The 19,032-nt window shown below is 38.4% G+C and overlaps 1 protein-coding gene across 7 annotated transcripts in view; it reads left to right on the forward strand.

Annotated features, from left to right (window-relative positions):
• RNF38 (ring finger protein 38) overlaps window positions 1-19,032 on the forward strand; it is a 103,187-nt gene that overhangs the window by 75,465 nt on the left and 8,690 nt on the right. For 6 of the 7 annotated variants that reach the window (XM_058865326.1, XM_058865325.1, XM_058865327.1 and 3 more), the window contains 5 exons: window positions 3,035-3,228; window positions 8,161-8,374; window positions 10,149-10,316; window positions 14,304-14,474; window positions 16,107-16,268. In XM_058865326.1, the coding sequence (XP_058721309.1) occupies window positions 3,035-3,228; window positions 8,161-8,374; window positions 10,149-10,316; window positions 14,304-14,474; window positions 16,107-16,268 (909 nt within the window). Of the gene's footprint in view, window positions 1-1,246; window positions 1,372-3,034; window positions 3,229-8,160; window positions 8,375-10,148; window positions 10,317-14,303; window positions 14,475-16,106; window positions 16,269-19,032 lie in introns of all 7 variants that reach the window. The other variant, XM_058865328.1, reaches the window with a different exon arrangement.

The raw sequence follows: 19,032 nt of genomic DNA on the forward strand, positions 1-19,032 counted from the left end.
GAGTGTTCTTGATAACTGCCATCCAGTCTGTTCTTGTTGCCTGTTGGACATGAGAAAAATACATAGTGTATGGCTGGAAAAAGTGGCAGTAGTCCCAGAAAATATTTTGAGTACTAACGAGAAACAATAAGTATGATTTGGGATTTGGAGGGCTCCTGTAATTGTGTAAAGTATCATATTCCATAAATAAACTACTGAACTTATTGACCAGTAATAATGTAGACTGAAAAAACATACTGTCAAGATATAGTTATTCCACATGCTGATTGAAAATAACATTAAAACAAAATTATACGGGATACGTGTCTCTTACTAGCTCCTTGTACTTTCCTGCATGTTAGTATTCTCTTGATACAATTACCACATGATAATTGGTTTCTTAATAAAAACTAAGACAAAACACCACATCTCTAATTAATTTGGTTTGTATTTGGGTTTTTTATAACATCTGTTTGCAAATAAGTTGAACTTAGCTTTACTTCTTTTTCAGTTCAGAAGAAGACACAATTGCATTTTAAATCTCTGTACATGTAGCTCCAAAAAAAAAAATTTACCTTTATTTTCTTTCTAACGGGAAACAACTTTGAGTAAAATTACTGCGGCTAACTGCAGAGGGCAGTTAGCACTTAAGGAGTTTGAAATAGCTGTGACAGTAATCTGGAGTAATGATGAAGGCAAACTACTTAGCAGTTTGCATCTTCACAGTCTTTGAAGTGGTGCACTCCTGATGCAAAAGGAAAAGAATAATAATATTAATAATACTCATAATAATAATAATAATAACAACAATAGAAGAACACATTTTTCCAAAGTGGGGAAAAAAAAAAAAAAGACTGCTTTCTATGGGGCAGGGTATATCAGTGTTAATGCTTGGGGAGGGTGTCACATTTAAATTAGGGCAGTAGCAGCGGGAGATCCCCAGCCAAAGGCATGTGTAGATTGTATTAGGACAGGAGTGGTTATTGTATTCTTTCAAGGTTTTGTTTTCTGCCTTTAGCTTCACTAAATCCAGTCTTTCCTTCTTCCATTTGACCTTTTCTTTTGCACTCACAAAATCCTTTGCAGTCACAAAATCCTAATTTACCAGCATTTTTATTACCTGTCTTTCTCTTTGAATAGGCTTAGTCATCATGGTGTAAAAAGTTGGGCCACAAATCATCCTTCTCTGACTCTTGTAGCATATTTCCTTTAAGATTTGTCCTTTGGCAGTGTTCTCTGAAATCTAATAAAATACGTGTTTCCACAGAAGCTGTGCTCTCAAGGCACTTACTGGCTATCTCTTCCAGTTTTTTTGGTGTTGAGCTTCTCAGGGCAAGCAGCCTTCTGGAACAGTCACCCTTTACCTGGACATCTACTGTCATGAACCATCAGGTGCATACCTGCCTTTTGATCTGTTTTTCTGTAAAAAATTAAAGTGCAGTTGGTTAAGGAGTTCAAAAGAGATGGAGCAACAAACTGATGCATTCATTATTAGGCTGGTTCCCTAAGGAAGCTGACTGTTTTAGAGAAGATACAGAAGGGAAAAAGTGCAATCTTTTCACAAATTTTTAACAATTTTTGTGTTAAAATATTTGAAAGCAAGAGACTGAAATGCTCCAAAATTTTGTAAAAAATGGCCACAAGTCAAGGAGAGGGAAAATACCTTTTTTCTCTTGAACACGTGGACAAAACTTCTACTTCCTAAAAGGAGTGTCCTTGTACTGGAAAGAAGGCTGGCGTACAAACTATATGTCGGTAACCTACCAAGAAGCACCTTTATTCAGTTCAGAAAATAAAATTTTAGCCCTTGTAAAGATAAGAGCCAGGAGAGGTCCACAGTCCAGTCTACAGTTAAGTCTGAAGTGAGACCTCTAGCATTTGAGGGGGAGTGGACAGTTCTGGAACACAGAGCCATTGTAGACAAGTTGTTTTCTCTGCTTCAGCTATCTGCAATTACATACAAATGTAATTGAAATAGTGCTGTGGTGGACTGAAAGAGAAGTGGAGTGACTGGACAAGGTGGAGAGCAACTAAATACTACAAGTTTGTTTGCACTAGGAATGCTGTCAGCAGTTCACGTGATGTTTGGACTCAAGGATGGTTCCAGTGGTATTTCATCTGCTTTCAGTTTTTGTTCAGTTGGTGATCTCTGAAGTATGATGTGTATTTTTCTCTATTTTCAGTTGTCATGCCTTTTATCAGCATGATGTGTTTTAATTTTGACAGAATAGTGGGGTGGAGGGATGTTTATTGCATTTACTGCTGGCTTCATAGGCGTTGGTGTGAACTTCTGAGAAGAACAGCAGCTGTATTAAATTGTTTGATAGCATAGACACACAGTGAAAAGTAGTTGTACTCATAACCAACTGGGAAAACATTGCTTGGACATGAATGGCCTTCACATCACTGGCACTGGAAACTTCAGGCACTTTGTTGGCCTTGTGGAATTTTAATGAAGTAGACAAACTTAACCAGAGATTGATGATTTTTTTTTTCAGGTTATGTGTATGAATGGTTATAATTACCTGAATAATTAGAAGGATAAAGCATCTCTGTGTCTGATTAATCAAGTACAAACCTGATAGGAAGGGGGTGCAATGCAGAGAGCAGGCTATTTGTGGCAGCTGCTTACTGATTAGTACAGGTTCCACTGCTGTGAAGACTGTGTTTATACATCTTCCCATGCTTCAGCAGCCTGTAAGTGCTAAGGCAGGAGTAATGTAAAATAGATGATGCCTTATTTTCTTCATGTTACTCTTTTCAGATAGAGTTTTAATTTTGCATGGATGTTGGAGTTTTTATATTTCAGTTCTGCTAAAGTATAATTTAAGTAATAATGCTTCCAGGGGTTAGGGAACCATTAAAAATCTGTGTTTATAAACACAATATAAAGGTGAATACTTGCAGGTGCTAGATTTCATGGTGTTTTAAGTCTTCAGTCTTTAATGAGTCACTCCTAAATGCTAGGTGCAAACCAGTGCTGAAGTATGGATTTTAATTCACTCATTTGGAGGTGGGTTTTGTTTCTGTTTTGGTTTTCTTTGCACTGGCATAGAGCGAAGACAGTCCTAGTCCCAAGCGACAACGCCTTTCCCATTCAGTCTTCGACTACACAGCAGCATCACCAGCCCCATCACCACCAATGCGACCATGGGAGATGACATCAAATAGGCAGCCTCCTTTGACCCGACCCAACCAACACCACTTCTCAGGGGAACGATGCAACACACCTGCACGAAACAGGAGGAGGTAAGCAAGCCCCAAGTGTAGCTTGGGAAACCAGTCCTTATTCTTTCTGATTTTAGATCAAGGAAGGTGTGTTTTGGGCGGCACTGACTAGATTGCACATGGTAAACATGTTAACATTTCCTTTGAGCAGTAAGATAATGTAGTTGTGACTAAAAAGGTACTGGAAGTAATTCAGGCTTGTGCATCATCTTGTAATTTGTGTGAAAAGTCAGCTTGAGGAAAAGAGGTGCTCCATGTTTTATTCTGAATCTAATTCTCTATTACTCTGCACTGAGGTAAAAAGCATGTAGAAAAGCACAAGGAAAAATCTCTCATCAGGGTACTTTTAAAAGTGTTAAGTGTTACTCATGTAATACCATGATTTTCATTACAGTCACAATTATTTTTGTACTTAAAACCAATCAAAATAAAGGTGAGTGATACCAGCTAGGGAGAAGAGGATGTTAGCATAGTGTCAAGCGTTTGCTGAGGTGGGTGATTCACCTGTAATAGTAATTAGATTTTCATGTTGGTTTTACCTTGTGGTTCGTTAACTTCTCTCAAAGCAGAGATTTTGGAGTAAGTTCCAGTGGTCATGGAAGAGAGAGGTTGGAACTGGGGCCTGGATGGATGATACTCTAGCAAAACATAAACCCACAGATTTTTTTGCTGTTCTAGTTAAACTAATTACCCAGAACAGAAGCTTTCGTTGCCTCACATTCTGCCTCAGATATACTGAGTCATCATATGCAAGTTAAAACACACTGTCTCTGTCTAGGAAATGTTTTAACACACAGTCTAGGAAATGTTTTAGCTTGGTTTGTACTAAAAATAAAAAAAGTGTCTATCCTTTTTCATTAATAAGAATTTTAGGCTTAAGGTATATGTAGCTAGTTTTCTTCAGATCCCACAAATCAAATTTGTCAACAGTGATCAGCCAGTAGTTTTGAAGCAAGAGAGTTTAGAGCATGCTAATTTTGTATCTTTGCTTCAGCTTAATGAATTTGAAAGCTTTCAGTCAGTAAAATATGCAGCTCTCAATGCAGATCATCAGATTTAGGAAAAAGATTAAATTGTGAATTTAAAAGGGTTGTTGTGAAGACAAAAGATCAGACCTTTCATGTAGTTTGGTACAAGGATGCTTTGTTAGGGGTATTTGTCCCACAAAATGATCTTGACCTGAAATGGTTTGAACTGAGATGCCTAGAGTATGTGCATTCAGTCATTTTTGTTTGGTGTCCAGTCAACTTACACAAATTTCCTTGCAGTGTGCATTAACATCTAATATGCAAAGTTAAACAGCGTGCTTAACAAGCTAAATGCTAGATAGCAGAATCTAGACAGTTTGGGTATGCTTTGGGATGGAGGATAAAAATGGAAATGTGTAAGGGGTGAATGTGCATGGGGCAAGTGTCTTGATATTCATTTGCAGTCAAGTGATACTGAGGTAGTAGCCTGTGGCTTTTGCAAGTAAACCATTTGTAAACAGGGAGACACTCCATTAGAAAGCCATCTTCAGTCTGGCAGGAGCTGTTAGGTTGTCTGCAGCTTTATGGACACAAACATTACTCTTTCTATGGCCAGCTCGCCTGCTCCTGGGTTATAACACAAGTCTTTCTAACACAAATCAGAGACATTTGAATGTGTCAGTACTTTTTTTCCCTGCATTTGAGTTGAAGCATTTTTTAACCCATTGGGGAACCAGGATTTTTAGGGAGAACAATACACATTTCTTGTTTTGCAGGAGTCTGAGTCTTAAGAGTGCTCTGGAGTCATACCAGAACTAATAGCCATTCTCATGGATCAAAAGCTTGATTCCTTAAGATAATTATAAGTGAATCTGTTACTAATGCTTTAAGTGAGGTTATGCCTATGCTTTGAAGCAATTTTCTTGTTTTCCCTGCTTTGTTTTCTCTTCTCATTGCAGGATGGTTTCAGAGTTCACCAGGTTTGCAGGTTAAGATAAGATGAAAGGTGCACTCCAGCTGCAAATGGTCATTGAACTCAAGGAAACGAGCTAGGGCAAGTGCAGGCAATACCTTTGAAGTGTGTCTAGTGTGGGCATTGCTGCCCCAGTGTCATCAGCATTAACTCTTTTATCATACCAGTTGACTCGTGTTGGTCAGGACAGTTTGTCTTGAGGTTTTTTATTACCTGGATTTTTTTTTTTTTTTCATTACCTGCCTTACTATTTTGACCTTACCTCTTGGTATCAGTAATTTTGTACTGTGCCTAAAAAAAAGAGTGCCCTAATTTGTTGTGGTTTTTTATTCTGATTCATTGTAAGCAAATAAATAGTGCATTAAAAAAGATAGCCTTCTGGTGTGAATTTGCAGTAAGGTTAGTTTTGTCTAGATACTTTTATATAGTACAGATAAATTATGAATGTAAAAGCATGATGCATGCCTGTGTGAAACGGAGAAGTCCATTCCAGTTTATCAGTCATTGTGAAATGGGGGGATCTGTACCATTGCTGTGCCTTACCTTTCATCTGTGCTTCCTTTCCTCCCTGTCTTGAATGTAATTCTGAACTAAAGGGATTCAAGAATGTCTTACTGCAAAGAAATCACCCTTGTTAGAAATACTAAGATCTGCACATACTAACTCTGCAGTTATGGATACCTTTTGATGGCTGTTCTTACCTGAGGGTAGGAATTCCTGCAATTTTTTCACCACTTTCATCCTGTCTCTTTGTTTTAACCTGGCATTTACCGTGTTTATACTGTGCATGTAGTAACAGAGGATTTTTTTGTGGCTGTTTTTGAAGTCTTTAAGCACAAGTTCTTTACTGAAGTTCAGTAGTAGTTTAGAGCCATGTCTTGCCAATTATTCTGAAGTAATTTCCAATGATTTAGAAACTGATTATGTATCCAGATGCTCTGAATTTTGCTGACTGAAAGGATAGTATGTTTACAATTTTGCACAGGAAAAAAAATCTAGCTTTGCTTTCTACCAAAGAATGATACTTCTTCATTCATTTAAAAAGACATTCCAGAAGTTTTGCCAGTCCTTGTTGGCTTTTTCCATAATTCTGGGTTCATAGAAAACTAAACCCAGGCCTTTTAACCAAGACAGAGGCAAGACTAGTTTTTTGAGAACAACCTTGTCTAAGAAGCCACCTTGTTGAAGTACTGGTGGCAATTAAGAGAATTTCTGTTCTGAAGCACTGGTGCTGTCTTTCGTAACTTTTCTATATTTTTAGAGCTTTTCCAAAGAAAAATCCTCACATAGGCATTTTTATGTTAAAATGTTTAGACCATTTATGTTTCATAGCAGGAAATAGAAAATTTAAAGCAACCTGAGTACTCCAAACAGTAAAACATCTGCATTACTAGTTGTGTGCTTAGAAGTTATATATGCTAATTTTACCTAAGGATAATGTAGCAGTTATATCATATTAGTAATAAAGCAATACAGAGTGCAGCAAAAACTTCGGGAAAGGAAACTGGATTTAAGGTAAAATATATTAGTAAGAACTTAAATTTAGATTCTCAGTGGTTAGAAGAAAACACAGCTTGTATGTTCTGCTATGTGGTTTATAAAAATTAAGGTGGTTATGCGTTTTTAAAATTTAGGGTTTTTCTTTGCTGTGTTACATACAGCCTGGCCTTATGCCTTCTGTCTCACCTGTTGAGAATTCGTTTCAGTTCTAAGAGAGGCAATAATGTCATTAAGTCTCTGGTGAGGTAGGATAGACAAACAGTGTCTTGAGACAGTGTATCATGTGCTCACAGTAGCATCTGGGTAGCTGGTGATGTCTCACTTCCCCTGAGTATGTCTGTTCCATGCAGCACAAAAGTTAGACTCAACCTGAGAATTATCTAGGATTTGCCAACAGCTTGGAGGTTTATTTAATTTTTATTTGGTAATAGCAAAAGTTCTGTTCCATGCAGTGTTGGAGGGGACATGTTCTAATAATGATCACAGATCCTTTTTGTCTCTTCTCTGCAGTTTGGGTCCTTTAGCCTGTTTCAATAAATGGGAAACGGTTACACCCTGTGTAGCTTTAATTTGCTGTTGCTTCTGGGACCTGTAACTTGAGTGTGTTGTGGAGATTGGAAGGCATATGCTGAAAGTACTGCAAGATCATTTTCTGCTTTCAGTGCTTTCCCCTTCCAAATAAATGAGAAGTGACTTGTTCAAGACTTCTCATAGTAAGTTTATCACATTTGTGTGCACCATTTTCTGACTGCTGAACCTGAGCCAATGGTCTCTGGTTTCTAGAAGTTCTGACTCAAGGTCTTTGCAGCTTTGCTCAGAGCATACACACCATTATATAAGAATACATAATCAAATCCTACACCTGTAGATCAGTTGCTCAAAAGAGATATATGCTCTGGTCTAAATTTATCTACAGATGTTCTCCACTCTGAAAAAGAAACAATACCACAATCATAATTCCCTGGGATCTTCTGGAAATAATCTTAGAATGCACTCAGTTATGTAGTGAACATGTGAGAGCTGAAAAATTAATTTGTTACTTCAGAGAAATCTACTGCTTTGTCTGCTGTCACTAAGCAAGCAATCATCTGTGGTGTGGTTGAAACAAAGACCCTGGGGAAATCTGTGATCATTTAATGAAGGATTTTTAGCTAGATAGAGTAAAGGCATGGGAATGTCCTGAAGGTTGCTATCTTGACTTTTGAGCACTACTGTGGCAATCCAAGTGTCATTTTTTTAACAAGGTAATATTTGCATAGGCGTTCTTCTCTTGGTTTCCCTAACAGCATTAAGCTATGCTCTGTTAAGTATTTCCATACTGAAAAACGTGTCATTTATAAGGATTCTAGCAGTTCTGTCAGTAAAAAAGTTTTATTCCAATCTAATAAATTTGTTCCAGGAAAATTTTCCAGTTTAAAAAAATTCCTTGATATGTTATTTTCTTGATGTTTTAGTTATTAAAAAGAATTTGTGTCATTTATATAACCACTAATTTTTCTAATGCATTTCCAGTCCTCCTGTTCGACGCCAGAGAACAAGGAGAGATCGTTTGTCTAGACATAATTCTATTAGCCAGGATGAAAACTATCACCATCTCTCCTATGGACAGCAGCAAGCAATAGAAGAGCCTCGAGCCTTTCGCCCACCGAATGTATCTCCTCGTATGTTGCACCCAGCTGCTCACCCACCACAGCAGAATGCAGTGATGGTTGACATTCATGATCAGGTAAAATTGTCAGAGCACAGAAGGCTGTTCAAGATGTGGTGGTTGGTTTTGGGGGGTTTTCCCTCCATCTTGAAGATCCCTCTCCTCACCAAATAGTTTACCTCATCTAGTTGACAATGAAGTCACAGAGCACTAAATTCTGTTTAACTTCTACACCACTCTGTTTAACTACAGAGTGGTGGTTTTTTTTGCATATTATGTGTATGAGGCATTGCCGTAGACAGTGAAAAAAACCCCAAAAAGTTCACACTTTTAGTGAAGAAGATTGATACTTAACAATTCGTACTTACCAATTTGTCAGTGGATGAACTGGCATATTTCCCTGTGTCTCTGTCTTAAAATTTTGAAATGAAGTTATTTTGCTTTTGTAATTAGTTTCCTGCAATAAAGGTGTGCTGTGATACTTATTAATTGCGTATTCTGTTTCACATTAAATACCTCACCTTAGCTTAGGAGTTATTAAATAATTAAAATGTATTATTTAGAGGAAGAATTCACATTATCTATAGTTGGTTGTCTGCATGACAGCAGAACTCATGATAGTTTTGTTGCATACCTAAATTAACCCTCGAAACCTAATCAACTCCTCCTTAAATTATATGAAAAAATTCTATATGTAGTTGGTCCAGATAGTAAATAATTCCTCTCTGTGACAGCACTTTGTATAGAATTATGCAACTGAGGACCTGTAAAAGAAGTTTTGGGCCTCTCACTACAAGGACATTGTGTTGATAGAGTATGTTCTTGGAAGAGCAATGGAGCTGGTTTGGGCTGGAGCACAAATCGCATGAGGAGCAGCTGAGGGAGCTGGGTGTGCTTAGCCTGGAGAAAAGGAGGCTCTGGGAGGACCTTGTCATTCTCCAACACTACCTGAAGGGAGGTTATAACCTGGTGGGCATTGGTTTCCCAGGTAGCAAGTGACAGAACAAGAAATTGCACAAGCGTAGTTTAGATTGGATATTAGGAAAAATTATGGAAAGGATTGTCAGGCATTGCAACTGGCTGCCCAGGGAAGTGGTGGAGTCACCATGCCTGCAGGTTTTCAAAAGACACATAGGTGTGGCTATGACAGATGTGATTTAGGGGTGGCAGTGCGGGATTAATGGTTGGACTTGATAAACTTAGGGGTCTTTTAGCCTAAATGATTCTGTGATCCTGTTGAGGTAACCTTTGTTGTTGTCTACTAAGTTAACAGGCCACAGCACAAGTACACTAGTTGCTACATAGCCATGACCTGGCTACGTGGATGTCCACATCGGAAGCTGCATGTGCACAGAATGCAGCTGTAACATCTGTGCTTAAAAGCAGGTTTGCATTCAGTGCAGTTGCATAGCACCGGTGTCATATGATGTGTGCAGAGCAGTTCTCAGCAGGGAAGTATTTGCATTTGTGGCCAAGTGAAAGGATGGAAGCCAATGCCATTCTAGCAGTCAAATAAACTTATATTTCTAACACTTCTTCTGCTAGTGATCAGATAATGGTTTTGCTTTATGCTGTAACTTCATGACAAGTCTGGCTGAACAGTGCCACTGACATTTTAACATGTTAAGCTGAGAGATCCCTCTTGCCCAGAAATTCTGATCAATAAATATTCCATTGATGAAAACATTTTAATGAACAGAAATTACAATCATATGCCTCCTTTTACACTTTGTTTGTGAATATATTATTTTTCTGATCTGTAAGTAAAAGCTTGTTATCTTACTGTACTGTACAACAGTGTTAAGGCTTTGCAATAAGTTATTAAATACATTTTCTTTTTGTTTTGCTGCAGATCCATCAGGGCACAGTTCCTGTTTCATACACAGTGACAACTGTGGCTCCTCATGGCATACCACTTTGCACAGGCCAGCACATTCCAGCCTGCAGCACGCAGCAGGTCCCAGGGTGCTCAGTGGTTTTCAGTGGCCAGCACCTTCCAGTTTGCAGTGTGCCTCCCCCAGTAAGTGGGTCTCTCTAGCTACACCAGCTTCAATCTATTTTTCTAGTATAAATTTATAATGTCATACATGGTACTGTATACAGGGTCTAGTGAGCACTTTTGAGGTTGGTATAATGTTGGTCTCTGCCAGCAGTATGTAGCTTTGCTTTTCCTGTGGTGTATTCTGTGACATGAATAAACCTGTGTGGCACTGAAACAAAACCCTTGATAAGACCCATCTATTTCTTCAGTCTGCTCATTGAAAAGTAAGTGTAATTTGCATTTATCATGCCCATGTACCATTTATCCCAATGTCTCTGCACCATGCTGCTGGCAACTCTGGGGTATTTGTGAAAATTAGTTCCCCTTACCCATCAAATTGGTGAAAGTGTGTTACATAAACTGGTGTGTATCCCTGAGGCAGCATGAGAGACAGCCTTTTTCTTCTCTTTAGTGGTGGTGTTAGTGGAACAAAGCAATCTCAGAATAAGTATTTAGAGACTGGAACAATACTTTCATAGTAAATTCAGCAAGGTAAAAAGCAACATGTCTTAAGAAACAACAGAGAAAAATCTGAAACTGTATTGGGACTTAGAGAAATCCATCCAAATGATACTAATAGTCTTACCCTGTGTTTTGAATAAGTATATTATCTGTGCAATTCATAAAATGTATTGTTATTCAATAATGCATCTGTCCTTTTGATACATATAGGAGTAAAGCTCTGGTTTTTGTTTTGAGTGTTCAGCAGTTAATCAAGTGTGTTGAGAGAATAGATCCAGTACATGTGAATATAAACAGCTCAGTTTCTGTAGCCTCAGCAGGGAGACTTCATGCTTTCTTCTGTTAAAGCATAAAATCGAGGAGTAGTTTTAAGTTAAGTGGGGATTCCGGAGGTTGTCTGCTGCAGTACCAACTTCCAAGTATGGAGATTTCAGAACACCTCTAAGCTTCTGCTGCGGTGTTTGACTGTCCTTACGATGAAGAATTTCTACTTGAGTTTTCTTTGTTTTATCTGTGTTGTATTTCTTGGTCCCATTGTGCTCTTTTATTTTTCTTCTTGAGGAGGAGTCTTCCTGTCCACTCTCAGAAATACTTAGACATAGGGATAAGGTTTTTGCTTAGTTTTCTCTTTTAAAGAAGAATAAGTCTAGTTCTGCCTGCTCTTTTATGCAGTTTTCTCCAAGTCACTGGTCATTGTGACTTTCATCAAGACCTGGTCATCATGTTGTCATTGTCTCTGTTTGGCACTGGAGGCTGAAAACTGGGCCCAGGACTTGAGATTAATGTCACAGTTTCTGAATGGAAGGGCAGAATCACTTCACTGGCTTCACCAGTTACTTTCTTAGCCATGCAGCCCAACATGCCATAGGCCTTTTTGACTGGGTACATTATGGGTATTACGTATATGTCCACCACAGCCACACTTTTTTTCTGCAAATCTGATTGCAGCCAATTAGTCTCAGAGTGTCCTGATCCATTGAGTTACTCTTCTCCAGTGCCAGACTTCACATTTGCCTTTGAACTTTTCATAGTTCCTGTCAACCAATTTCTCCAGCCTCTAAAAATACATCTCAGGGTAGCCCATGCACTCCAGCATGTCAGTTTGTTCACCAGCTTCATCTGTGAACTTCGCAATTGCCTTTTGTTATTTTCACAGTGTTTGTCTCTCACTGCATGTGTAACTATGAAGTAAATAAATGCCATTTATTAAATATCTTCATCAGTTTTAAAAGTTCTTCAAAGGACAAGATGGCATCTGGGGGGACATAGACAAGCTTGAGAAATGGGTCCATATGAAATCTCACATGGTTTAACAAGACCAAACACAATGTGCTGCATCTGGGTTGTACCGACACAGGCTGGGCCTGAGCAGATGGAGATCAGCCCTGTGAGAAGGCCCTGGGGCTGCTGGTGGGTGAGAGGCTGGACATGACCCAGCCAGGGGCACTCCCAGCCCAGAGAGCCAAACGTGTCCTGGGCTGCATCCAAAGCAGCGTGGGCAGCAGGGGAGGGAGGGGATTCTGCCCTTCTGCTCTGGTGAGAGCCCACCTGGAACCCTGCATCCAGCTCTGGATGCCCAGCACAGGAAGGACATGGAACTGCTGGAGTGAGTCCAGAGGAGGGACACCAAGATGCTCAGAGGAATAGAGCACCTTTCATATAAAGAAAGGCTGAGCTAATTTGGTTTTTCAGTCTGGAAAAGAGAAGGCCTTGGGGAACCCTAACACCAGTACTTGAAAGGAGCCTACAAGAATGTTGGACAGAGAGTTTTGGTAAGGGCATGTAGTCACAGAAGAAGATGGGGAATGTTTTTGAACAGAAAATGAGTTTGTTTAAATTATATATTAGGAAAAAGAATTCTTTACTACGAGGGTGGTGAGGCACTGGAACAGGTTGCCCAGAAAAGTTATGGATGCCACATCCTTGAAAGTGTTCAAGGCCAGCTTGGATGAAGCTCTGAGTAACCTGGTCTAGTAAAAGGTGTCCCTGCCCATGGCAGAGTGTTTGGAGCAGTATGATCTTTAGGGTGCCTTCCAACCCAGGTCATTCTATGATATCTCCAAATTGAAGAACTTTTTAAAAGCTTGAATGAATAAACATGTAATTTTAATTTCTTTCTGCTTGGAAGTCAGCGTGGGCTCATTTGCCCTAACTTTAAAAAGTGACATGGGCATAGCACAAGTCAAACATTTCCAAACATATAGCAGCTATGGTAATCTTTACCATGTAGAATCTTATTTCAGTGTTTCCCAAAGAATCTCATGTTTTGAAAGAGATTGTGAGATGTTCTACCTGCAAATTTATCTTCAGTTATTTCAGAGGACAGTTTTCAATTTAGTAAAATAAAATAAAAACGTATTATAACCATAGAAACACTGTTAAAGACTTTTTTGTTTTGTTTTTTTAGAAAAAATTGTGTAGTAACTGAGGGAAAAGAACCAGTCAGCATTTAAATTAAAAATAGTAGCTGGATCAAATTAATCTACTAGTGTTTTGGTGTATTTGAAGTTTTATGTTTGGTCATGATCATAGCAAATTGAGATGATAGTTTCACCTCCACTGCAGAAATATAATGTTCAATTAATTCCTTTTATTATTTTATGCTATTATAATCAATATATAAATGTATGCTGTGTGGCATAACCAATAAGAAAAAAAAAGTGAGAGCTCAAAACTGGGTGGTCTTTCTTTTCAAGATTGGATAATTAATATCTTAATTAAATAGTCTTGTAATTGTTAAAAGTGTAAAAGAAATGCCTGACACTCTCACAAAGGATCAAAGTGCAACAAAAAAGAGAATGCAGGTTCCTTGCTCCTCCATATATAAAGGTGGACATAAAACTGAACAATGCCACAAAGCACATTGCTGTTCCCCAGTGCCTGCATCATCTTAATGTTCGTTCAAACATTAGTGCCTAAAGTTGCTTTTGTGTCAGGAATTTAAAGAAGGAGAGAAAAAGCTATTTCCTGTAATATGTCACTAAGGAGCTGCTTTTAGAGTATAGAACTCACCCAAAAGTGCAAAATGGAGCAGACTGTAGGAATTATTCATGGTATATGAGGCAGCAGAGGTCTTGAGGCACGATCTGACAGTTGAGTCCCTCACCTGCATCTGGAGCTTAAGGTGGTTGCAAGACCATTGCTTTGGCATTTTGTTTTGATGATTATATGGAGGAAAAATGAAATAAACTAGGATAACGGTGTCTGCTCATAAGTTAGGAGCCTGTCTAACCCTGGAGTATTGAAGATCCAGACTCCTGGTGACCTCATGAGCAGCTCATAGCAGATGTCACACTACTACTTCCTAGAGCCTGTTCTGTGGTAATCACTGTTCCTTGGGTATTTGAGTGTGTTATTATTTATGTGTATTTTGGAGGCTTTTTCGGCAAGGCTAAATAACTGTTCTGTTGCAATTATGTCTTTCCATAATAAATGCATAGAATATAGAACACTGTATAGGGAATGTGTATGCTCCAAAAATGTACTGTTTTCATTTTATTTCAGATGCTTCAGGCGTGCTCAGTCCAGCACCTACCTGTACCATATGCAGCATTTCCACCCCTCATTTCTAGTGACCCATTTCTTTTGCATCCTCCTCATATCTCTACACACCACCCTCCTCACTTACCTCCTCCAGGACAATTTGTTCCTTTCCAAGCACAGCAGTCACGGTCGGTAAGTAATGCTTCTTACTCCACCCTCAGTAGAACTGGTGGGCTGGATGGGCACATAGTACTGACATCTGAGTGAGGAAACAAGGATTTTCTTTAAAATTGTTGAAATACCTGCTTGGTATGAAAATGAAAAGCACTGTTTCACTTCGGATTTCATAATTGTCTATGCTGTTTCTCCATAGGCTTTTACTTCTCAGAAGGATGGGTATTTCCTTCACCATCCGGTATTTCTTTCCCAGGAGGCAGAATAGAATCTGGAGGAGGTTGTATAAGCATAGTAGGCATCTCGGAGAAAAGCTTAGCAGAGAAAAAAGCACCGTGTTGCTTTAATTGCATGTTTCTTTTGGATTACTTCTTGATTAATTTTTAAATGACCAATCCTTTTCCTAGGACATTCTCTTTACACTTGTGAAAGTTACTGATGTTGTCACTTAAGCAGATTTACCTTAGTGAAACGGACTATGCAGACATGGGAAAATGTGACCCTGTTTTAGATTTAGGGGGAAATCAGGTTTATAGTTCTGGCCTACCACTCTTTCTATGTGGTTATCTGAGTACTTGTCCATTTGTTTGCCCTGCTGAGTAGAAGATGTAGATATTTCAGTAACACAGAAATAGAATATAACTTTATTGTTGCAAATACTGCTGAGACTCCTTCATGCCATATCTCTGGTGTAGATAGGATTGAAATCACTTCATTACAGTGATGGGAGAACAGACTCCATCATTCTAACAAAGTGTTTTTTTATGGTAGAAATCTTTACAAGACTTAGCTTTAGAAAATGTATGGACTCAGGTTTCAGCTCAAGTTGCTTACTTAGTTTGTTATCTAGGCTTGCCTGTCAGCTTTCAGTTCTGCCAAAAAGGTTGTATCATAGTAATTCAAGAATATCTTGTTTGTTGTGTGTAGCAGGAAAACGGAATATTCCTTTGGTTCCACAAGGTGACTTCCTTAGCTGAATTTCTTAAAATGGTGGAATTCAGTGTCAGTAACAGAAAATTATGGATTTATGAAACAGTGAGAATTCCTGGTTGTTTCTTGGGCATTTCTGGACCTGACTGATGTAATAGATTTGACTAGAAACAAATCTCATCGTTCTAAAACCTCAGGACTACTTGTTAGGACTGCTTGCATGACCCTCCTAGGAAAGTCTCTGCTTACTTTCTGGATATCATTATCAGTTTCATCTACTGGAACCACCGTGATTTCCCTCTACTTTTCAGTTTTTCTGGCACAATTTCAGTTCTTGTCTATGGTTGTTTGTTTTTTTGGTTTTTTTTTGTCTGGCATATTATACAATTAGAGCAGCCTGACAAGAAGGAGAGTAAATATTTGTCCTGAAAAATGCAAGATACAGGAAATTACAGTCACCCCTATATTTGCTAGATCACATAAATTCCTGGTCTATAAGCATGGCTATCTGGAAAAGGTGAATTTATATCAAATGTGTAGTGTTGTCTTTGCTTTTTTTGGTTAGTTTTAATGACCTAGGAATTGTTCACAGAGTTACTATAAAATTGATCACAGCAGCACAGAATATACAGCTGGCACTTCAGTTCTTTACTGGGGAAAAGATTTCATCTCTATTATTGCAACAAAGGCTATCTCTGTTTTGTTTTTTTTATTTTGTAGCCACTTCAAAGGATAGAAAATGATGTAGAATTGCTTGGAGAACATCTTCCTGTAGGAGGTTTTACATACCCTCCCTCAGCCCATCCACCAACGTTGCCTCCCTCAGCTCCTCTTCAATTCTTAGCCCATGATCCATTACACCAGGAGGTGTCATTTGGGGTAGTAAGTATTGTTTCCTATGCTACATTGTCTTTCATACTGCATTAACATTCTTGATCCTTATTCTGTAGTACATTCGGTTAAAAAGTCACACTTTTACAATCATATTCCATTGTTGGAATAGCTGCATACTGTGGAATTTTTTTAAGCTTGTATTAATCCAGTCAAGGATAATTTAATGACACCAGCAAATTATTTCCAGTAACATTATCTGCAGAGTGCAGCAGGATTTACTTAGAAAACTTCCATGTTGTCACATAGTCCAGGACTTCTTTTGCAAGAATTGGTTAGTACAGTTTAGAAAAACAGTTGTTTCTTTTAGTTAATTCTTCATCATGTTGAGTTTCCAAAGCTCAAGAAAGCCAGAATTCTTTAAAAGCAGTTATTCTCTTTAAGCAGTTGTAGAGTGCTTCCGTAATTTGGACCACACCGTATATTATAAATATAGCCATGTTATAAAGCTGGATATAAGTCAGCTTTCAGGGGATTGACAGGCAATTCAACTACAGCAGCACAAAATAAAATTTAAAGTGGTGCAGGATAAAATCTGTGTTGAATTTTGTTGAATTGTGTGCTTCTGTGGTGTGTTCAGTGATGCTACTTCTGGGATCTTTGTCTTGCGCTTCAATCTGCAATTATACTAGTCCTGAAATGGGTCAAGGTTTTGTTGTTGTTGTTGTGGTTGTTTCATTCGGGTCACTTTATTAAAAAAAAAAACTAAAATACCCCCTCTCCTGCCTGTGTGATGCTGGGAGAAAAAATTAGATTTTTTATTGTTTGACATGTGCATGAAGTTGTCAGTTGTCAGTGGTTTTAGGGGCATATTGTTATTTAAATTTTAAATAATAATTAAATTTTAGGCCCTGCAGCTGCGGGATAGGCAGATGCCTCGTCTTTACTGAGTCTCCTTGAAATCACAGAGCCTAGTCAAATGCTTGCTGCCGTTTTTATGAAGGTTCACATTAATGTCCACCATTTCAAAAAGTGATCAACTTACTCCTAATTTAAAAGTGTACTGATTTTGAATGAAGTTTTCAGGCACTGTGAGACACTCTGGAGTCCAGGACACTTGAAAGCTTCCATAAACTGCTTGTATTTTATTCAAGTATGCTTGTTAGATGAGTCAGTCTAATCATACATGTTTTCCTTGGAGTCAGACTTCCTTAATTTTTAAGTTTGGTTGTTGAAGTAGATAGGGAACATAATACCATTTTCTGCAGATTGTAGCATTTGTTCTCTCTGATGCCTCAGCTCTGTGCTGTGTATTGCTAAGGAGTAGAATAGAGACATATTACAAGTAACCATGTGGCCTTTTATAAAGTAATAATAAATCTTTATAAGGCTTTATTTGCATTAACATTACAATAGAATAGCTGCATTTCTGATTCTTTCTCATTCCATGAACACAACAGTTTCTAATTATGTTTTTGGATTGCAGAATTCACAAAGTGGTAAAATTAATACTTGATACATCTTGTTTTAGACTTCAACCAAAAGGAACCTGGTTCTTTTGCATTGTGTTTATATTCATGTGTCGTTTTTATGTATGGCTATCTAATTATAATTTATGTAATTATAATATAATGTAAAATGAGGGGATTTTAGGTTAGTCATTGGGGTGTTGGGCTCTTGTGCTTTCAGATTTCAAACATGTAAGAAAAATGTGTCAGTAAAGGCTTAGATTGGTGTTCTTTGTTTAAAAAAAAAGGTCTTAAGAGCCTCAAATATGAATTCAGTAGGAACACGTGAATTTCAGTTGTAGAAAATACAAAAACATTTTACTAAAAGATGACAAAAAGCGCCCTGATTTATCCATGGAATGAATGCATTGAAACTTTGGGCTTGAGTGTCTCTCTGTGTGTTGTCCAGCTGCAGAAATTATAGTGATTAAACCTCCCACATACACCTGAAACACTTCAAGCCTTTAAGCCTAAATGTAAATATATATCATTGCTTAAATGTTAGAGGTTTTTTAAACGGATTTTTTTAAAATTCTCATTTTTAATGAGATTTTAAGGGCTTCTTTACTCAACTGCTTATGCACAGGCCTGCATAATAGTGCCGTAGCCTTTTATATTTACAAGAGGGTCAGTAATTCACATCCTGTTTCCCAAACTATACCAACAGTAAACACACAAGAACTTGTAAGGATTTCTGTTGTATATTACCACTTTCTCACATGAAGTGGTATGATTATATATTATAGATGGGAATAGTAGTTTAAAATTGAGGCTGAGATTCTTATAGATTTTAGCAGAGTATGGATTTTTAAAATAATGATTTATTGACAGTGGATTTCATTACTGAGGGTAGAGATTAAGCATAGAAAATGTTGAATCATGGACTCACAGACTGGATAAGGTTGAAAGGGAGGTTTTCTGGTCAAGCAGGGCCACCTAAAACTGGATGTCCAGGACTATGTCCAGCCAGCTTTTTAGTATCTCCAGAAAGGGAGATTCCACCATCTCCCTAGGCAGCCTGTGCCAGTGCTCAGTCACCCTCAGATTAAAGAAGTGTCCCCTGATGTTCAGACAGAGCCTCCTGTGTTTCAGTCTGTGCCCATTGTGTCTGGTCCTGCCACTGGGCACCACTGAAAAGAGCCTGGCTCCGTCTTCTTTGCACCCTCCCTTCAGGTATTTATATACATTGATAGGATCCCCCGGAGCCTTCTCTTCTCCAGGCTGAACAGGCTCAGCTGTCTCAGCCTTTTCACACACGTGAGATGCTCCAGTCCCATCTTAGTGACCCTTTGTTGGACTCTCTCCAG

The sequence above is a fragment of the Poecile atricapillus genome, chromosome Z (genome assembly GCF_030490865.1).
Source record: "Poecile atricapillus isolate bPoeAtr1 chromosome Z, bPoeAtr1.hap1, whole genome shotgun sequence".
Taxonomy (NCBI): domain Eukaryota; kingdom Metazoa; phylum Chordata; class Aves; order Passeriformes; family Paridae; genus Poecile; species Poecile atricapillus.